Source organism: Pangasianodon hypophthalmus, chromosome 6 (genome assembly GCF_027358585.1).
Source record: "Pangasianodon hypophthalmus isolate fPanHyp1 chromosome 6, fPanHyp1.pri, whole genome shotgun sequence".
NCBI lineage: Eukaryota > Metazoa > Chordata > Actinopteri > Siluriformes > Pangasiidae > Pangasianodon > Pangasianodon hypophthalmus.
Window position 1 is genome coordinate 27,021,377 of NC_069715.1, and position 23,310 is coordinate 27,044,686.

A 23,310-nucleotide genomic window follows, 5' to 3' on the forward strand; every position below is an offset into this window, starting at 1 on the left:
TCATTACCAAAACAAAGTGTATCCAAAGCTATTTATCGTAACGCATGAGATATAATTGCAATTCAGCTTTTTCTAATATTTTCAGCTCTTTGAGTGTTCACTGCTCAGGTATTTTTAGCTAGCAGGTGAGCATCCTCTTGCGTACATCACCTTCCCTTAGCGGGTGTGTGTGTGTGTGTGTGTGTGTATGTGTGAGCACTCAGTCTGCTGTGTCTGTAGGAGACAAATCATGCAGCCGACTGCAGTTATCGTTCAAATTTTACCGGCCACTTCCTGAGCTCACAAAGGTCTGCGCCACTGTGGGATTGAGCCTGATCTGTGTAATGTTTAATTTTATCATTCATTACTTGTGCCCCAATAGTCTTGTATAAAAGATGTAATTGGTTTTAAATAGCTTTACAAATGGACTCTACTGCATACAAAAGTGCGAAAATGTCAGAGGAAAGATGGTGCTGCTTTAACGAGCCAGGATAGATTGCGTGCTGAATAGGAAGGTAGCTTTGTGAATTGTTATTTCTTCCACTACGTTACTTCTGCTTGTCTCTTATTGACATTTCTTCTGATTAACAAGGAAAGCATTAGACAGAGCTTACATCATGTAGCTGTAGTTATTTAAATGATGAAACTTCCAGTGCAGGTGATTTTGTGTGCATCATGACAAATTACGACCATTAAATTATTTCAATGGATCTTTTGTTTACTGTGTAATCAGTCAGAGAATATCTCTCTTTCTAAGATGTATAAAATTTACACCTTCTTTACTATAAAGTTACACCTTCTTTACTAGAAATGACCAGCCACGCCTCCATCACTCGCATATAGGCCACACCTATTCACTAGAACTGGTAGACACATATACCACGCCTCTTTTACTAGAACTGACAGGCACAGATGCCACGCCTCCATCACTCGCATATAGGCCACACCTATTCACTAGAACTGATAGACACATACACCACGCCTCTTTTACTAGAACTGACTGGCGCAGGTGCCACGCCTCCTTCACTAGGACTGACATTACAGAGGTTATGCATCTATACCTGTAAATAACAGCCACGTAGGCCACACCAAGTTCTATTTTCAGTGACACAAAATGCTGTTTGCATGTGGATTGGAGAGCAAAATCTGCACAAAATGCTATTTTCAAAAATGACTCATACAAGTTGACAGGGTGTCAGTGATGCCATGGGCTTTTAGCTTTTTTTTGTCAGTACAATTTCTGTCTAGTTGTGACAAGGTATGAAATCGCTGGCATGAGGTAATCTAGAGATCAGATAAAAATGACCAGAAGCTAAACAAGCAATTCACAGTGGGCTTTAGCTGATCTCTCCGATCATTATCCTTAATTAACATGCTCATGGTCATGGTCTGACTCATACAGAACCCAGACTGATTAGTAATTTAGCCATGTTCTACAGTATTTGTAGATAGTTGAAACCAGCTGCCATGATCTCACATTTGCAAATTCATTTATAATTCGCACAACTTTAGGTTGCATGAAAAAATACAAAGATTAGGGTTAGCAAAAATTAGGGTTAAGGGCGGGGCTAGCAGCTGTACCTTTTCTTCTGACTAAATTCCACTCACATCCCCCACATTAGTTTAAATTCATATAAATTATAATATCATGTTAATCCAGCAGATAGAATTCCCACTGTGATATACTCTTACCACAGGCTAGTAACTGAGAATGATCATTAGGTTCTTGGAAGCATAATAGTAATGGCACAACTTATCCATTTGAATAAGAACTTGGGTTCTGTTGTGGGTTTAGTTGTACAATAATCTATAATAAAATCTATGTAATAAAGTATAGGATGCGCTAATTTAACACTAGGAGGGAACAATTGCTCAGCATTTGACTTGGGGTGTGGCATGTTTTTATATCTTGGTACAAAAGTGTCCCTGCAAGGACAGAAATATCTGTTTGACCAGTTTGATCTTGTCAGAACATTTGGCTGGTCTCCATGAGGAAAGCTGCTATTTTTTGTTAAAAAAAAAAAAGAATCGTGCAGCCCTGGTCTGTAATGAGTTTCAGTGGATTTCTAGAAATAAAGCTTTGACATTTGTGATAAAAGAGACTGAAATGTGTTGGTTTGAGCCACCAGGAGCATCAGCCTGAATGATGACACAGTATGAAACTGGTGAAAGTGTGTGAGGAACATATTCAGTGGCGGCTCATCCATAGGGACAGATGGGGCGAAAGCCTCACCATTTATATCAGTTCTTCAACAAATATTAATCTTCATAAAGTCCTCATTCACAACTCCATACATTTTAAATGATATGGAAATACTAATTACCTCTTTTGATTGACCAACAATTCAAAAAAGTGTTGCTATTTGACAGATATAAGCTGATGTTCCATTGATTGGCTTGCGATTCTAGATTGCGGAGCAGTGGGGTAGTTACCATAGCCTTATTATTGCACCTAGTGGTCAAAAATGGTAACTACAACAAGCGCTAGTAGACATCCATATGGGCAAGATTTTTCCTGCCCTATGCTCGCTGTATGAACATTTTCAGTGGAGGAGGAGGACAGGACAGTTAATAACAGGGTTGCCAGATTGGACTAGTTCAATAATACTCTGCACTCACCGAGATCTTATTTACAGCAAATAATCTTAATTAAATCTAATACATTTCTGCGAAATGGCAAAGTGTAAGTGAAGACAGTGTGTCTATGATGTTCAGAAGCATTTCTATTGTAAGATATATGTATGTACATCAGAAATGCATGTGAAATACTTGGTTCCCACTCAAAAGCTGAGTAAAAGCAGAAATGTCTATTTTCCAACTCCCATGTTTTTGGGTTAGTTTCAGGTCTTTTGGTGGTTTTTGAGATATAGTTGGGCTGAAATCTGTTAACCCTTGTTAATGATATCAGTTCAAACACAGTTAAACAAAAGTACCTCTAAACCTATTCAGCATGAGCTGCTAGACTATACGCTGGATGACTTTATGCTGTCAGCTCTCAACTATTTATTACAGCAGTGCTTTAAAAATTCACTAGATAGTAGCCTACAGCATAAGTCATGTGTGATAGCCTCTCGACTTAATTTTGTTTAAGTTTATGTTGTTACGGATATCACCTTCCCTCTTCAAAATCTATGGTCATGAGCCTCTGCTGAATTTATTTAAGTGATTATTGTATTTCATACCAAACACATGTTCTTTCCAACTGCAGACTCAAACCACACTATGATTTTGTGAAAACAATAATATCTATTTTTCATGCGTCCAAGTTTGTCTGTTATAAACTAATAATAATTACGCCTTCTCTTTTTTCATATCTCTCCTCTTCATTAACAGAGAAATCTCGTGCTCATTTGGTGTTAAGGCAGTCATTTTGACACTCTTTAAACATTTCTTTCCCCTCATATCAATTCCTGCAGGTTATCATGATGATTAGCATGTAGCTCAAGGGATTATCATGATTATTACCACATCTGCATCTGCGGGACACTTTTTTTTTTCTTTCCAAAATCAAAATTTCTAATTAGGCATCATTAGAATGTAAATGAATTCAGTTCTGTACAGGAACTTGTTTGTTGTGTTGCAACAATTACGGTTGCAGCACTGCTTTACAAAAAGATTTGAAATTAAAATGCCTGATTTTTTTCCCCCTGCCATTTTATTTTCCTATTTACATTTATTTAACCAGAGAGCATGAAAATGAGCCCTGATTGTCAATAGTTCTTACATTGATCATATTCCTTCAACATTTCAGAAACTTTTAGTCAGAGATTATACAGCTAAGCACAGATCTAGAGATTATTACTGCATTTGTTCCACTATGTCATAGCAAACCCGGTTTGTTTTGATGCAATTATGTAGCACTGGGATATTTCTTTATTAGTTTAGGTTCTTCCTGTGTGCTCACACAGAGGGGATCCTCATTTGCATTTATGGGGCTTGACACTGATTTACCTTTATGTTTGTGGAGATAAAACATAGGGTAGTATTCCAAATTGGCAACTTAAGTCCAAAGGTTATGTCAATATTTACTGAGAACTGAGGACTGAGAAATCGTGTAGTCCGAGTTGGGTTATGAACATGCTTAAAGCTGATTTTCTGTGCTCCCTATTCAGATTATTCCAATCACCTGCATGCAGTTTATGCCTCCAAGGTTGCCAGATTGGAAATGAAATTAAAAATGAAAAAGAAAAAAATACTAATATGTTGATATATGAATGAGAAGATTGCAAGCACTGAAATCTATCCGGAGTTTAGTATATTGGCGATATATTGCTGCGTGAATAGGAATAATTTGATTTAATTTAACAATATGGCTTCCATGTGCATTATTCGTCAGCTTATAAAATAGCACTTGATCCAGCACATCCTGTTACTTTGTATTTCATTTTTTTAATATTGCAAAACAACTTTAACAACTTAATGAAGCCACAAAATACTCATGAAATGTAATGTGTTGGTGGGATGTGGGCTATTTTATCACACTTTTAATTTGCTATTTTGCTTCATCTAATTAATGAAATTCTTTGGGTAGCTTTGATGTGCTGTAATGTAAAGAAAGGGTTTGAAGGATAAGCTGACTGAGCACTCATCTGCTACACCTACAGCTCACTTTAATAAATGTAGTTAATGCTTTTACCCACATAAAGTTTGGTTCTTTAAGATACTTTAATTATTTATGGACTTTTTTTTTAATTAATTAATAGAGTCATATACTGTATATGTATTTAATATTGATCTTGGATGGCATTCCATGGATTTTTGAGTGTATTTACAGCCCAAACATAAATTTCAGTATGACAGCAAATAGTCTGACAGTGGCAGTGGAAGTCAGAATTAGGTCACTTTCAGCTTCATGCATTCAAGGTACAAAGTGGGAAAAATAACCACAGAGACCTCCATTTTTTGTTAGTAGTAAACTATTCAGTATAACTCATTTAAATGTAAGAAGTGCTGCTTGTTTACTGTTCATGCTGTGAGCAGCCATGTTGATTTGATGTCACTTGCTGAACTCAGGGTTGCGGAGACTGCCCTGAGTTCCAAGGAATTCCAAGCTGAGGGGGAGTTTTCTTTGGTTGGAAATTATGAGTTACGATTGCAACAAAAGCTATGGGTCAGAGTTGCATGTAACTGAGACACACCAAGAGATTAAGTGTGTAGTTATAGCTGAGGTAAATCCTTAAATCCTTACTAAACACAAGTAGCACAACTCTGAATACAGCCCATAGTCACTAAAGGGCACTGTACTGACTAAGTGCTTAGTATTTAAGACTAGTTTAGGACTGATGGTGAGTTTGGTGCTTGTGTTCCCCTGGGAAAGCCGTGTATCACTGTGGGAATAACTCTGAGCTTTACAGTAAAGAATAATACAGAGGTCACCTAGTACCTGCTCACTCACTAGGTCTTAGTGTAGCACCTCTCTGCTTCCTGTGAGCACAAATGACTCTGATTTCTTACCAGATATAGAGTTATACCATAAAAAATAGCTGAACAATAAACAAATGTACCAGATGATCAATTAAACAAGAAAAGAGTTTAAAATTAAAAAAATAAAAAAATAAAACAAAAATAAAAAAGAAATCTTAATCAATAAAGAGTGAACAGTAAACAAACAAATGAGCAAATAAATAAATATAAAACTAAATATCTACTTACTTACTTTATCAGTTAGTTATTTACCACAGTTAAACTAAAAAAAAAAAAAAAAGAACGAACACGAATAAATTTCCAGACGTCTGCATGGATTTCTTTTCTTTTTCCTTCTATTGATTACCTTAAGGCTTTTGGAGATGGGGCTTTTGGAGATCAAGCTTTTTTACCATTTCAGAATGATACAAAAGGCTCTCACTGACGTGCCGCCTGATTGTGTATTTATTTGTGTTTTTTCAGGATGTGCCTTTCTAACTTACTGTGCCAGGGAGTCTGCGCTGAAGGCCCAGAGCGCTCTACATGAGCAGAAGACTCTGCCTGGGGTACGTTCCCTCTCTTTCTTCTCTCTCTCTCTCTCTCTCTCTCTCTCGCTCACACTCTGCTAGGCTGCGGAGTTCTCAACTGAACCCATAATCTAACCAATACAATCATGGCCTCAAATCGAAGGCCTGTGTTTCTGGAGTTGATTGGCTGTGTGCCATGCCTGCTCAGTCTCGTTGCTGTCTGATCTCGCTATTCTCCTTAATGATGCTCCATGAGGCCTCGCCTGGTCCTTATGCGGGTGTGGAGGCGTAGCGCTACTATCCACCAATACACAGCATTTCAAAACCCACTGCGCGTGACCTTAGATGTTGTCAGAAGCAATCCTCATCTTTAGAATGCACTTTAAAGCAAAAGTTTTACAAACTCCTTGTCGGCTAGCTTGGATTTTATGTAGGATACAGCAGGTTCTTATCTTCAGTGTTTACTGTTGCTGGCTGAATTAGGAGTCACTCGCTCCAGCCTTTCTTTATTCTCTGCAGTTCACTTGTCTTGCTCTGTGTTCAACTCTTACTTACAGAAAAGCAGAAGTACGGATAATAGAGTACAGTATGAACTCTGACAATATACATATCACGAACAACAAGATTACAACATGCACAAAGTGCACCACAGTGTTGTGACCGGATCTTATACAATATACTGTACATTATAACACATTACACCACAGCACGGTTGAATTCTCTAATCTGATTGGTCAGAAGGTGTGCATTATTTTTGTATAACAGCACAGCTGTAGTCAGACTGTAGTCCTGGCTGTAACATGAATGATAGGTTTATATTAATGCATGTTTCTAACACATTATTATCTCTATAGTAACAGCTCATACACAGGGACTTGTACAGCAGACACTCCGCATAATCTAAGCCTAGCCTATGAAGACAACTCTCAGCAGAACCGCTACGCTAACAAGATTTAACGGGACAGGTGTTGAACATGGCTTGCTAAACTCATGGCTAATGTAGCTAGCTAGCATAATTTGTGTGGCAGCGGGAATGTGTCTGTTTTGACGTCTGCTCCTATTTGGTCTTTCAATCTAAAAAATAAGCAAAATGCGATGCTGTTATGAGAGTTAAGTAGTGCACGTGTATTATAGAACACGTCAATCAAACACGGCACTCTTTAGCATTTTGTGCTACTTCGGTCAACCCTGTTACTCCTCTCATTCATATCATTTCTCATTTGGTTTCAAATGTCATTCGTTATTGCCTTCCTGTTCCCCTTCCAGCAGAATAATTGCTGTCCTGACCTATTCTTGCCACACTACAGCCACAGCTAATTGCTAAGCTAACGGACACGTTTAGCAGGTGAGCTTCGTCCAGGTTCTGTGCAGATTCGTGAGCAGACTTTTTGCAGTGTGTCACCAGTTACCAGCTGTAAACAGTGGCAGCAGCGTAAGATGATGTGTTCTGTGGGTTTGGAGATGCCACGATACGATTGCGATTTTTTTTTTGTTTTGTTTAAAATCCCACAGCCCAAAAAGAGCATGTGTGTGCGTGTGTGTGTGTGTGTGTGTGTGTGTGAGTGTGTTATTAGAAAAGAAGACAGGTGCAGAATGGGGCCATTTATTATCATTATGTTTTTCGTTTTCTTACCGGTCCCTCCTCGATCTCTCTATCTGTCACATACACATTGTCCTTTATGCAGTGAAATGATCTATTTGCTCTCATTTTTGCACAATGAATTTTTAGAATACGTAATTATCTACATCCAGCATCCAACCTACACACGATAATAAGTCATGCACTGTAATAATGATCATGCTTTTAAGTACAACAATGCAGCTGTTGGCACACACATTTCTGTTACAACTCCAGATGTCACACATTGCCTTCTTTACAGAGACTGACAGGGTCAGGGCACAACTTCTCTTCCACCTTTCTTTCTTTCGTTCTTTAAATCTTTATTTCTTCATTTCTATCTTTATTTGTATTTCTTTATTAATTTGTATTTATATGTATGTATGTACGTATGTATCTATCTATCTATTTAACTCAAAATTCAAAATGTATAAGGGATGAAAATATTTGAAGCACTTCTCCATAAAGAATATAAGTTCCTTTGTTTCTTAGAGTATTTCTAAAACAAAGAGTGGCTTTTTTTTTTTTTCAAAAAGTACAGTTCAAACCTTTGCACATATCTGTTGATAATATATTTGTCAGTATTTATATTATTTGTCAGTTGATAATATATTTGTCAGTATTTTTGTTTGTTTGTTTGTTTGTTTGCTTGCTTGTTTGGTCTTTGTAGATAGCTGTGTGTGTGCGTGTGTGTGTGTATGTGTGTGTGCGTTTGGACGCAGTGAAAGAGTGACGAAGAAAGGAAAGAAAACAGCAGCACTGAGTTCAGCAAAGCTCAATCAAATCCAGCAACCAGACTCATCAAACAGAGCAGTTAATCACACACGAGTGAACACACACACACACACACACACACTTTGCCCCTTCTTTTCCCTCTCTCACATACACACACTATTTCCTTTGCACATTTACTCTATACTCACGGAGACACACACTCACAGAGACATGCTTTCAGACAGTAGCGAGGTTAAGAGCTGAGATTTAAGCAAGAAAGATGCCCTGCATATCGATGAGTCACTCTAAAGGGTTGAGCAGAGGACAAATATAATTACACACACACACACACACACAACTATGCACATCCACACACCGGCTCTCTGAAACAGTGGAACACAGGAGGGTCAGCTTCTTCATCAGCACGCTGAAAGGATTAACCACGCTACGCTCAGCTTATCAGCACTCACTTTTAAGGGAGTGACCTTGCTGCTGTTTATGTCCTGATTAAAAGAGAGAGAGAGAGAGAGAGAGAGAGAGAGAGAGATGAGCCCATCACATCAGATATGGGGATTCAGTGATGACAAAAGTGTGTGAGTGTGTGTGTGTGATGGTTAAACCTTGTGAAAACAGTGTCATATTTTGGGTATTCCACTATGTTAAGTGTCTAGATACTTTGTGTGTGTGTCTGAGTGTGTGTGTGTGTGTGTGTGTGTGTGTGTGTGTGTGTGTGTGTGTGTGTAAAATGAGACTACACAAAAGCAGAGCAAACACATCCTGGAAGGCTAGGGTGAAGGGATATGACAGCATGTCGTCGGAAATAGCACCAAGACATTATCACACACGTGCACACACACACACACACACACACGCACACACATTTAGTGAAGAAATCACACTTTACGTCTGGCATATAACCCAGCTGCTGCGTGTGTATGAGAGGGAACAAAAGGAAGGCAGCAGGAAGAGAGAAAAAGGAAGAGATGAAAATAGATAGAAAAGCTGAACTTCTATTCACACAGAATGAGTCTTTCACAAATTCTTACTGCTCGAGTTAATTTCACATGTATTTCATTATGGTTTTATATGATTTTATTTCAATCACTCCAGCTGAAATGTCTACTGCTTTTTTGCAATGTAAAGGTAGGCAGCTTTTTTTTTTAATCCTGTCATGATAAAAACATTCCCGGCCCCTTTCTGTGATGATAATAATAATAAACAATGAATTATAAATAATGAATAATTCATGATGCATGAATTGCTGTATACTCTAGATATTTCAATGAGCATTGCAACTGTAGAAAGGGGAGGGAACAACATGGATTCTTTATAAGCGGTGTGGTTAGGTAACAGCCAATCAAATCAGCTCATCTCCATTATCTTTAAAAACCAAGTGAACACCGGCGACCCAGTGTAACATTTTTATAACAATGCACAAATAGATGTTAAATTGGCTTTATGCGATTTTCTACCTGATTTTGCTGTCATAGCTGAAAATCACATGTGGTAAAATAATTCTTTGGTCCTTTCCAACAGCTAATTTAGTTCCATTTTGACCAAAGACAAACTTCAGAGTACGAGCACTGCTACGATGTCTGTCTAAAAGCCACCAATAGGAGGACAGCATAGGATTAGGCAAAAATTCCAGATGAGCTACAAATACGGTAATGATGATGGCGAAACTTGCTAATGGATGAAAAAATATCCTTATTACCTCGATCTCACTTTGAAGTAAGCAGAACGTAGTAACTGTATTTATACCACAGCATGGTTCAGTTCTTGAATCTGATCGTGCATTATTTTTGTACAGTAGTTCCAGCTGTAACATGAACAGCAGGTTTTTTATTAATGCGCTCGTTCTAATACACTATTGTTTAGTAACACCTCATTCACACAGCAAACATACCATATAATCTAAAACTAATAATAAACAGATATAAATAAAAAACATGTTAGTTAACAATGAAAAATGTATAATCGTTGATGTGGTGATGTTTTTTGTTAGGAGACATTTATTAACATTTATGGGCGAAGTCTAGATTGTCAGTGATTTGTAACAGTCATGATGCTTTGCAAAATCTCCCAGCTCAGGAAAGTCTTCAGGACAGAGGAGTTTATGCTAGAGAGAGAGAGAGAGAGAGAGAGGGAGAGAGATGCTGGTGAGGGAGTACCTGTTTATCACTGTTAAAATATGAGATCCACAACATTAAATGTAACTATAAACCATTAAAATGCATGACATTTCGTTCATTAATAAATTAAACAGTGCAACCGTTGGCAAATGTGTGTGATATAAGTGGAATAACACGCTTCAGACTGTGCAGCTATATGAAAAGAATCCACTTTGGGGATATAATGGTACTCCGCTTCACGTTGTGCTGTATCACACCACCCTGGCATGGATTATTTTTGTGTAATCACACGGTCTGCAGTGTGTTATTCCTTATTTAATTGCAGGTCTATCATTAGAGGATCTTCATCGTAAAATCTGACATGGAGTACACATTAGCACACAGTCTGTTAAAGAATTCCCCCCAGATTTTATTGGGATTATCCTTTACAATGTGCTGCTTAATAAGCTTAAAAGGCCGCTGAATTCGCACTGCCTTCACTGAATGATTTCATATCTAACAGGAAGCCGGAAATTTAACACTACCAGAGCATATATATCAGACAATTCCCCGTTTCTATGATGGCTATTAATTTGGAAAAGTACTTACTTTGTTTTGTCAGACATTTTATTGATTCTATTCATTATATATGATTTTCTGCATGCAATGATGCATCAGCTGTATGGTTCACATTTAGTAGCCACAACAGAATTGCTTGTTTTTATTTGTTACACATAAATATAATTAAGTCAGTTATATAATTAATATGTAGGTTAAGTTGATGGTTTATTATTGATTGAAAATTTCTAAAAATCGCTTTAAAAATGTATTACCCTTGTCATTGTATCACTTCGTCTCTAAACTGGGAGTTTGTTAATAAAAAAAAAAATCATTCAAAAAGATAGTGCGTAGTCCTAAAGGCTGGTTTCAACTGGTAATTTATATCCTAATAAAAACTACAGCCTCATGTTTGAATATGTCCAGAATTATGATTGTAGGCTCATGTCAAATAAATTTATGATTCAATATTGTGTACAATATGCAAATCTCCAGGTTTGTAAGAAATGAAATAGTATTAATTCATCGCTGACTGAAGAGCTGTCTGTGAGTTTTATCACGGAGAAGACATGCAAATATTTTATTACAGACTTCACCCTGAGAAATAAATACTGTCCAAATAGAGCTATTAATGTTCCATCCAGACTCTTATTACCTTACTCAATTTCTGTAATGCAAAAATGCATTGAGGCCTGAGCTAGAAAATACTAGTATACTCCATACCAAGCATGAGAAAAAAATGACCAGGATTGGGTTCACATTAATTGGATTATTAACGGTCCCCCATGTAAATTACATTTCACCCAACTCAATGCTGAGGGCTGTTCTTGAACGAAACTTGGGTTTCAGATTGGGTTTCTCATTTCCAGGCTCCAGTCCTCCAATTTTCCATTTTCTCAAAGTTATAAGTTGCGATTCTCATATCAGTGGCTATAAATGACTGGACCTGCAGTGTACTGAACGAGCCCAGTTCTGTCGATTTTACAGACTGCACTTACGGTGAATAAAAACTTAAATTACAGTCGTCAAAGTTTACACATGGAGACTGTAAAAGATGGTAAAAAAAAGCTTATGGAGTGTCATAATAGAGGGATGGATCTGTGCGCTTTTTTAATGGTGTTCAGCTAATTAGATATAAATTGGCCATTTTAGTTAAACTCATGCATTTATGTGATCTTTTATATGGATAATTGGTCATTTCATAAGCATAATCATATTCGGATGCTTCACTTTTGATATATTTTATTTGTCTTTGTATTGTGGTTCAAGTCATGTTTAGTTTCCAAGTTCATCTTATAGTCTTTTTATAGAGGATGAGCCACATTAAGAACTTGGTTAGAAAAGGATGATAATAATATGCTTGTTTTTTTCCCCTTGTATGTTTTAACACACTTAATTAGCTAACTACCTCGCCATATGTTACTTCTTTGTCTTAACTACAGCTTTTTAGCCCAGTCATTTAGGTTTCTGAGCAACCAAAACAAGGACGTGGGCAACACACTGAGGCCTCCACTTGTCCAGTGGGCTGCTAGTATATTTATGACTTGTACCCCTGCTAATAATAGGCTGTGATATGTAGAAATGCTGACAGAATTGATATAATCTTGTACAATGCAAATTATGCAGCACAAATGTTTCAACTAATGTACACTACTGTACCATGACCTTTAAAAAGTTTAGCAAAAACAAAGATGCTAGCCAGACTGTTGAGGGCACTAAAACAATACACCTAATAGTCATTGCAAGATCAAACCCATCCCCTTTCCCTGTGAATTAGAATGCTCAAGTACTCACTCTTTTACTCAAGTTATTAAAATGACTAAAATGCTCATTCCTCCTACGAACGGAAAAAGTCAGGAATGTCTCCCCAAGGAGCCTTCTATACATACGCAGCCTCTCAATCGTGCTTTTAGTGCATAATGTGGAAATAAAGATAATAATGTATGTTGAGACGGGTAACAAAGGTCATAGCACTGCACACTTTCACGCTTCTCCTCATAATCACAATGAGCTGCTCAATCAGATGAATGATGCTCCGGTGACACGAATTGTCTCCTGAATAAATTGATTTGTGTTGAGTCTCTCGGGGAGCATGTCTTAATGCCAACACAAGTGCTTCGTTGACTTTTTAACTGCATGTGTGACATTATTAAACTCTTCAAGGACATGCAACAGTGCCTGAAATGTCCCACGGTGGCGTTCTCTTTATAAAGCCACGCCTGGCCATATTGTTTTCATATCCTCATTTCCAAGCCATCCATTACTGCAGATTAACGTTTCATCATTAGACTGGGTTTCATATTATGCGGTAATTATCATTTACTGTCTTTCCAGACATTTAAGCCAATCTAGGAGCGTCTCGTCGCTTTCCAGGAGACGTGAGATTTATGGAGGAGTGTGAAAGCCTCACAATGACTTGTTAATTGAGTGTCTGCATTTCTGATAAAATTTTAAAAGAAGAGTCATAAGTTATTTAAATTTATGCACTTTGGGTGTAAGAGGGCTTGTTGGGGAAAAAAAAAATGGAAAGCATCAGTTACAGATGTCACATGTAGTGCTGAAAAATGTGATAACAGTTTGTTTCACGTGAAATCACAGATTGCTTTATTTACACAATTTGGGGATGGGTAGATGGGGGGAATTTTAATGAGGTGTATTTATGTAATGCTAATATTAAGGTTAGCATGCTATGAAGATTTTTTTACTGATTAGAATGCAACATTATTCTGAGTATATTATGGTGTATTATATGGTTGTCAAAATAATATAGAAATCCAATGACATTCATGTGATTCATGCTATAAATATTATTAAGAGGCATAATTAGCTATAGAGTATAACATAAATTTAATAGTATAACAGATTTCAAATCACTTGATCAGAGTGTACTGTGATACTGGTAGCTTGTCACATAAAGTTACATTATTATTTACATTTTTAAATCAGGGAAAGTTCCACATATTCAGAATAGGTTTATGCAGCTTTCTGGGTCTGCCTTTTAGCTGATTACAATGAACTGCATGTAGTTCATGCCTCTGATGGTTGCTTTGAGTAGAAGCATCTGATACAGGGATTTCAATAACGTCTAAACACAAACACTTACATTTAAACCTGAAAAAAATTAAGGATAGAAAATATAGAATGAAGAAACAGATTTTTTTCTATGCTGCTAAATGTAATCCAATGTAACATAAAAGCAAGAGTCAATAGAAATCATGAAAAATAAAAAGAGTAATACGATGATATATGAATGATAAAAAGGCAAGCATTGAAATATGAATCGCATAGAAGTAAAATTTGTTGCCAAATTTTTAAAATTTTATTTATTTATTTTTTTAATTTAACAAAATGGCTCCCACCCTCATTATTCAGCAGCTTATAGAATAGCACTTGATCCAGCATATGCTATTATTTTGATATTTTGCATTGTTGAATTAATAAAAAATGCCAATGTTTTGGTTAGTACTCTCCTATATAGAAAATATGACCAAGCTCTTATCTGCTAAGGTTACAGCTCACTTTAAGTTCATTCATAATTTTAATTAAATTTTAAGCTAATTAATAATTTGATCTGTTTGATAAGCATGGATATCTCCATAGCACTTAAGTCTGTAGTTGAATTTAAGGTCTGAATACTGATGCACAATTTTGGTTTTAAAATCCTCATTACTCATGCTTAACACAACTCTGAATACGTTCCAAAATTTTTAACGAGTACAAATTTTATGAAAATACAAGCAAAGTAATTCAAACAACAATAACTATAATTCTTTGGAATAACATTAACAAGTTAAATAGGAATAAAGACTAAATAAATACTGGTAATAAACTAGTGAAACATAGTGTCAAAAGAAAATCCAAATTTTCATGCAGCATTGTAAATGACTTAATTATGGTTAATTAAGATCAATTAAGCATAATTACAGTTCTTGATGATTTTTTTGAGGCAGGGAGCTCTGCAGCTTTCAAGCATAAAAAACAGAAAAAAGCCTCGCCACTTCTTTATTAAAAGTTCTTCACTGGAAGATCCTAAACTGGTTCATATTTTAGTTTAAAATACAGCCTTCAGCATGATGGACTGCATTGTAGGTTTGCACTACATTAATGCACGACTGTGGAGCCCTTCATTTCCTGTTGCTTGGTGAAACACACTGCAGGCTGACATGAATGTTCTAATCATTTCTGCTCAGCCCACGGCTTTTCTGCTGGGTCTGAAAACTTCAGTATATAGACGTGCAGCGAGGCTGGGATCCGACGGGAAGAAAGAAAAAAGATGTTGATGTTTGACGTTTTAACTTTCATGCAGGTGGTCAGAAACAAAGATTGTGAGACTCGCAAATTTGTTTTATACTTTTTCTTGGTTTCAGTTTTGTAGCATTTATTATAAGATGTGCAACCACATTGCATTTGTTTGTTCGAAATAATACGAATTTTTCACAAGATCTAGTTGATCAGAAATCAAGGCACACTTAAAAATCACAATTTTCTTTCTTTCTTTTTTTTTTTGAAAGAAAGAAAATGACTACTGCTTATACTCAATTTTCTATTGGCTCACACTTCCTGGGTTCACAGGTTCACCTAGATGAAGACACATTGCTTAATTAATTATTAGAGGAAGCACAATCCCTACTGCAGCTTCTCAATTCAAATGAACCATTTGTTTTGCCAGGCAAATTTGATTCTTTTTAGTAGAATCACCTTCTACCTTAAAAGGCTCTTATAACACATTAAATTCATGAATCTGATTGGTCAGAAGGTGTTGCATTTACTGGGCTCTTCACATAACCTACGGCTAATAGTAAACATATTTATTTAAAAAATCATTGTTTATTTTAAAAAAAAGTATAATTATTTAAACAGGGAAGCGTTCTGTAAGTACTTAAAGTTTATGGAAGGAGTCTCCAGTGTTAGTAAGTTTTCCGCCACAGGAAAGTCTTCAGGACGGAGGACACTGAGTTTTCCGTTTTCTCGCTAAGATGACACTTTTTTGTCTTATTAACTTAATAGAAAAAAAAAGAAAAACTAGTGAGAGAATGTTTGTAGAGAATTACTTACTATAGTTTACAGTATGTGGTAATAGGAAGTAACTTGTTCCAGAATGTTAAATGTAACTATAAATGGTTAAAAAGCATGACTTGTCATTCATTAATAGATTAAACATTGTAACAATTGTAATTGCAAACTGCTGTGGTATAAGAGGAATACAATAATCGTACTGTTATAGGAAAATAATTCACTTCAGGGTGGTAACAGTAACTCTTTGCATAAGGCCGCATCACAGCACCGGGTCATAGATTAGTTTCCCATAACAGCATTCTCCATCCTGTTTTATTCTTGACTTATCTCCTTACCTTACTTATCCTCACGCATCTGCCCTCTAGTCATCCTACACCACAGCTCACTGCACTCAACAACATGGATTAGAGCTGGAGATTAGCGTGGTATGTTACCTGCATGTACAGTCTTCAGAAGAATAGGTGGTGTGGAAATGATAAATTGAGTCTGCATGGATGCTACATGGTGTGTGTAGAAGCATGGCTGATGGATGATCTGGAATCGACCCCTCAGTGGCAGACAGCATGGCACATCTGGAACAGCTGTGTGAGAGAACTGTGTGAGAGAATGGCATTCTGGGATTGACTGAAATCAATTACAGAGTCAAAGCAAGACATAAGGGCTAAAAGTAGTAATGGTTTGGTGAGCCTGTTGCCAAACTGGTCCTTTCTGATATCATTCTCACAAAGAGGGCCTTGAGGGTCTAATTCCTGTGCTAGCTATGTGGGCTACCATGTACGTAATGTTTAGCTACTGTAGTGATAGCCTCTTGGTGTGCTGGCAGTCTATTAATGAGTTATTACTTACTTTTATAGACTGATAGTAGCTAACTATCACACTGTGTATGCTTACCCACTCCAGTCTCACAGTCTAGGCATAACATCAGCCAGCTATTAGCAAGCAATTTGTGCTTAGCTAACATACTCCAAAATCAGACACTTATTGTAATGCTAGCTACCTTGCTTACAGCAATCTAGCTAGCTCTAGTGTACTTTATAGTGTATTTTATACTGATAATAATATTTTTCAGGTGAATTTAGCACAAGTCAAGAGCCATGTAATACCATACCATAATATTAAAAGCTAACAGAATAGTATCTATTTCTGTGTTTAAATGGGGTCATGACTTGTGACACAATGTTGATGTTTTTCAATATGGTAAAAAAATACGGAAGTTTGTTTCATTATCAATGCTAAGTGTAATTGCAGTGTAATTGATTTTAGTCATACAAAGTATTTTTAAGAATTTATTAACAAATAGAAGGAAAATGATTTCTATCTCGTTTTTCCACTATTACCACGCCCTTATAAAAGACTCAATGGCTGTGTAAAAGCTTGCTAATTGCTAGCCCCAGTCATTAGCTAGCCTATACTCTTATGCGTCCATATTTCTGAGTTGCCTGGCAACGCTGTTTAACCTCTTTAACCGCTCGCTGTCCCATGTCGAAAGCCTGAGCTCCATTCAAATGCACCACACGATGCCCGGGCGTCCCATCTTGCTCTTCACGAAGCGAAAGCAGACAGACAGACGAACAGAGAGTCAATATGAGCCAGAGGGAGAGTGGCTTCATCGTGGTGGTAGGAGGTTGTGGTTGCTGATGTGGTTGATTGACAGCGATGGCAGATAAGGAGCTGTAGCGCGAGGCCGAGCAGAGCTGCACTGAGAGATAAGAAACAGATTAACACAGAGAGATTAAGAAAGAAAAAGAGAGAGGGAGTGAGCGTGTATATGGAGCAGAGACGCAGATGTACAGAAGCCCTTACTTAGTATGTAAGAGGTGTAAGAAAAACACTGAGCTACACCTTCGTCTTTGTGGATATAACTTGTTCAACAGTGTGTGTGTGTGTGTGTGTGTGTGTGTTTAGTAGAATTTCACACGTTCCTATTTGCATAGTTTTGTTTGAGGAGCTGTCATAGAAGGATTATATGTTCATGGTCTACATCTCCCATCTGCCAGGGTAAACTGCTCCTAATAATTTGTGTGTGTGTGTGTGTGTGTGTGTGTGTGCATGTGAGTGAGACAGAGAGAGAGAGAGAGAGTGCATAACCCTCTAGGCTGTAGATTACAGGATTTAGATCCTTACAGACAGACAGACAGGCAGACAAACAGGCACACAGACAGGCAGGCACACAGACAGACAGACAAATACATACTAAGTCTTTCTAAATTCATTCATGTATTCATCTTCAGCAGCCAGTTTATCCTGGACAGGGTCATGGTTTAAAACAAAAATTTGCTTTCATTCATTTACATAATGAGAAAGCATAGAAAAGGCAGATGTTAGAACTAGAACTAGATACATAACGACATGGTTCTGTACGCTAAGCTTGGCCGTGATATGTTTGTCTATAGATGTAGGGCTGTATTCAGAGTTTCCAATGCAAGTCCAAAGGTGAAATCAATAGGTATCACTTTATTTGAAGGGTACCTACTGTACATAGTGCCTTAATAACACAGTCATAAGCACTGCATAAATATTGATGGATAAATCATGAAAGGCTTATGTCTAAAGGTGTAAGCTGATATTGGAGTTTTTATGCAACGTTGTCTTTAGATGGAAGAGAGATTGAGATACTGATTGAGATACTGTGTTACTGTAAATTTTTATGCATATCTTGCTTGTTTTTACTAATTGCACATTCATGAGATGTTGAGAAAGTCATAGAAGGTGCACATAGGTGTTATAAATGTAAATTTGATTAACACATTGGTTTAAGGGCATTAAAATCCTTCATTTTGGCTGGAATACTGTATAGACGTTATAAATAAGAACCTGTATTAGAATGCGGCTCCGTAATCATTTTAATGCAAAGGGGTTGAACATTCAATTCCATCAACATTCAATTCCAATTATCACGTTTTATACTGAAACATTTCTATCCTGATGGGAGTGGTCTCTTCCAGGATGACCCCGCCCATATCCACACGTCCCAGGGGCTCATTGAATGAATTGATGAGAATGATAATGATGTAAATCATATGCTATGGCCTTCACAAACACCAAAAGGAGATTTTAGACAGACGTCTCTACCACCACCACCATCATCATCATCATCATCATCATCAAAACACCAACTGAGAGGATATCTTTTGGAAGAATGGTATTCATCACTCCAGTACAGTTCCAGACACTTGTAGAATCTATGCCAAGGAGCATTGAAGCTGTGACAAGTGCCATGACAGGAGCAGAGGGAGATATTTGCACCACATTCAGTATGCATAAGTGGAAAGAAATGTGTGTTCTGTAGCACACACGCGTATATGCAACCTAATATTTTAACGTCCAGTGATCAGATAAGTCTCATGTGATACAAGCAAAACACAGGAAACAAAAATCAGGATATAAAAGTTTTAAAACGGATTTTATTTTATTTCTGCACTCCCCACAAATTGCAAAACACACCCAATTTCACACTCGAGGCTCTGGGGAAGTTGATATGAAACTCGTGGTAGTCGTGGAATTAGAGGTGGAAAAATTGCAGCAGAACATCTCATTTGAGAGATTACACTCACTTATTTGGCACATGCTCTTATCCAAAGTGACAAGTAAAGCAGGACATCTGAGCAGTCGAGGCTTTCTTGTTTAAGAACCGAACCGTGGTTCTCGGGCAGCGCTGGGATTTGAGCTCACAACTTTCTGACCACAAGTGCACAACCTGTAACCGCTGAGGGTGAGCTCCCAATGCCAAGAAATGAAACCAGGCCCCTTTGAAACTACTTAAGCACTGTAACTAGAGTGCTTAGGATCCATTACATGGCTGTGTTCCATTGCCTCCAGCTGCTGTTAACATTCACATGCAGAACTGACTCTTCTGGGCCATAAGTGGAACAATCAATGGCTTTCATAAAAAGAACAAAAGTCAGCAGGGTAGAGTTTGGAGAATGGCTAATGTCTTCTCATTTACAAAGCTTACATAAAGATCACTGCATCTTTAACTGAAAAGTGCGTATGCACTTACTGTGTACTTACAAATCCTCTCAACTCACTACAAAATGTTCTGGTATTCATGAAAAAATCATAGAGATGTGACTCAGGAGATGCTTATTTTTCAATAGTACATTATTTTTGCAGTTAGGAATAAAACACTTTGGGGGTGTTGTTATAGGAAAACAGTCACCAACGTAGTGGTGTGATGTGCCCTGATGCAAAGTGAAGTGTTTTCTACGTAATTACGGCAATTTATACTAACAATTTCATATTTATTAAAGAACACACATCAAAATGTTTATTCATTTATAATCACAGGTAATGGTGTGGAATATCTTCTCACTTATTATCACTTAAGATACTCGTTCCCTGATATTTTCCTCTCTCTTGAAGTTAACAAGAACAAAAAATTCAGTTTGTCATGTTCCTGAGCAACCACAAACGCAAAGACATTCCTGTGTTTCGGAAAACTTAAAGACCTGACACTGGAGACTCCTTCCAGAAATGATAAATAAACATCTCCTCACTGAAAACTTCACCATATCACTGATTACACTTATTTTTCCATCCATTTATACAAATCGTCTGCTGTACACGTCCTTGTGTAAGATGTTAGCATAGAAACAATTACGTATCAGAATGAATGCATATTATTATAAACTTTACAGCTGAAAATACTGTCTGTGCTGCTGTTATAGAAAATGGATCAACACTTTCAGACCAATCAGAATCAAGCATTTAGCAGACCTGTGTTATATTTATGCATAACCGTTATAAGCTGTTATAAATGAGAAGTCATTGGATTAACATTAAAATCGATCTGAGTATCACATTTCAAGGTCATTTGCTTATTGAATAAGACATGAATGCTTAATGGTAACACATGAATGCTTCTAACTCACTGTGTTAATTCTGATCACGTGAATGCCTTATTGACGAACACACGATATTGGCTCAATTTGTACAGACTTAATCATTATACAAATTTTTTTCTTTTTTACGATTTCCCTTTTCTTTTATTCCAAGGTTCTATATTTATCAGTATCTATATGTCTCAATTGTACTGAATTTCTTGTCTTGCTATATGATTTATATTATTGTTCTATCAGTCTTTTTTGCAGAAGAATGAAAGTCATTACACAAATAAACATTCTTATATATTAATATATAAGACTCATTTCAGTAAAGAATGATGGAATCCTGTTTCAGAAATATAACTTGACAACACTATCTTTCCATAGCCGATAATATAATCAACACTTCTTAGTGGTGGATATTTTATACTCTACCTAGTATGAAACCCATAAGAACCAAGACACACACACACACACACACACACACACAGGAAAGATCTACGCCTATAGATTAATAATCCCTGTAGGAAGCAGTCTAATGGATAGAAGCAGAAACTTCTAATCCAATAAAAGCATTACCAGAGACTCAGCATTGCATTAACACCAGTCAATAATCTGCTGCTTCATTAATCAAGTGCTTATGTTTAAATACATGAACACAATTTAAGCATATTGTTAAATCAATACGGTGTGTTACCTGGGGAGGAACAGCAGACAGCTCTTTACTTTATATTTTACTGTCCCTTAGCTCTTTAAAGTCTGAGGGAAGAGGGGAAATTTGATTTAGGCTTGATTTCATTTAAGTTGATTTGATTTTTATTCTTCCAAATATACAAATTTCATGCAATTTGTCCTAACCTTATGAGATTTCTTCGTGGAAATGGAAAGCAAAGGTTCAGTAATTGAACATGTCTTTCAAACTAAAGCATATTGAGATTTTAAAATGACTTCTAGACCTGTCTATGGCCAAGAGAGAAGCACAGTCATTTCCGGGATAAATAAACAGGGAATACATTTACAAGGCAGCATTCTTACTACACATTTTTAATCAGTTCCTGTTTTAATATAGCTAATATTTATGTGGTTATTTATATGGCTAGAATTTGTTAATTAATTTTCTACAACAGCAGCTCTGATAGTATTTCCGCTCAGAAGGCTATACAGGGACTTGTACGATGGACACTCCACATGAACTGATGTAGAAAAAAAAGTGTGTGCAATCATTGATTCGATTTGGTGATGTTTTCTCTTAGGAGATGCTTAGCAGTTTTGTAAGGAGTCTCCAGTGTCAGCACTTTGCAACAGTCTGTAAATTTACATTTTCTGACAGGAGAAAGGTTTTAGGACAGAGGGGAAAAAAGGCTCGTGAGGAAACGACTATATTGTTTTATAAAAGGACTATACGTTTTAACAATAACAATAACAATATATATATATTAACAATACTGAATGTAACTATAAATGGATAAAATGCATGGTTTCATTCTTAAATAAACAGTTTCTTTAATAAAGAAATTGTGTCAATCGTTAATAAAATAAATAGAGAAATTGTAATCGTTGGCTAACTGCTTTGAAATAAAAGTAATTAAGCACTTGGGGGTGTGTTATCACAGGAAAACAATCAGCTTGGTGGTAAGAATAACTTGGGCCACATCACATCATGCGGTCGTTGATTATTTTCCTAAAACAGCACATGCCCAAGTGTTTTATTCTTTACATAAACCAGTTATTCGATAACAATTATACTGTAGTATTTAAATTACAAATAAAGTGAAAAAAATATACAGTATATTTCTGCATTTAGGGATTAAAGCATCTGTAAATGGTACTGCATGTTCCAGGAACTCCACCAGGCGATTGTGTGTATCATGTGAATAATGTCAGTATCTGCTTTTTGCCTGCGAGGCAGTGGAATACTGATGCAAATGCAGATTCTGAACTTTTCACCCAGCGTTTTCCTGGAGATCATCCAGTGAAAGCGAACAGCGGTTCAGATGCGTCTTTTGCTTACATTTTTCGGTTTAGATGCTGTTGCTGTCATTAGAATGACCATTATATGAACATTTGCTTATATGAGCTACTGTTGTCTGAGCAGGGGAATCACTGTTTAACTGCATAACACTGTGAGCAAATATTACTTTTCATCTGTTGGTCTCTTCACTTCAGTGGACATGCATGAGGAAGATAATGAGAGCAAATGAAAAACATTGGATGGGGTTTAATGGGATTTTACAGGAGATGAATATGTGATGGCAGCTTGTTGGTTCTTTTGTGAGTGAATTGAAATGAAATGTCACATCAGATGCGACTTGAGAATTAGTTGGACAAGCATCAATTGGTTTTAGATTGGTTTTATGTTTGGAACCTATAATGTACACAATTTAGTTCACATTAGCTCCAGGCAATAGTAGCTTAAATACAAGACAAAGAAAAAAGAGGCTTTTGAATTATGAAACATCTGTACACTTTTGGTGGAGGGATACAGCTAAAATGTGGACACTAATAGCAAAAAACTATACTGCTGCATTATTTTCTACAAATAATCTGCTGCTTACCCTGAA

The 23,310-nt window shown here is 36.8% G+C and overlaps 1 protein-coding gene across 4 annotated transcripts in view; it reads left to right on the top strand.

Moving 5' to 3' along the window:
* Positions 1-23,310, top strand: part of celf6 (CUGBP Elav-like family member 6) — a 150,348-nt gene that overhangs the window by 3,738 nt on the left and 123,300 nt on the right. For all 4 annotated transcript variants that reach the window (XM_034304949.2, XM_034304952.2, XM_034304948.2 and 1 more), the window contains exon 2: positions 5,866-5,948. In XM_034304949.2, coding sequence (XP_034160840.2) covers positions 5,866-5,948 — 83 coding nt within the window. The remainder of the gene's footprint in view (positions 1-5,865; positions 5,949-23,310) is intronic.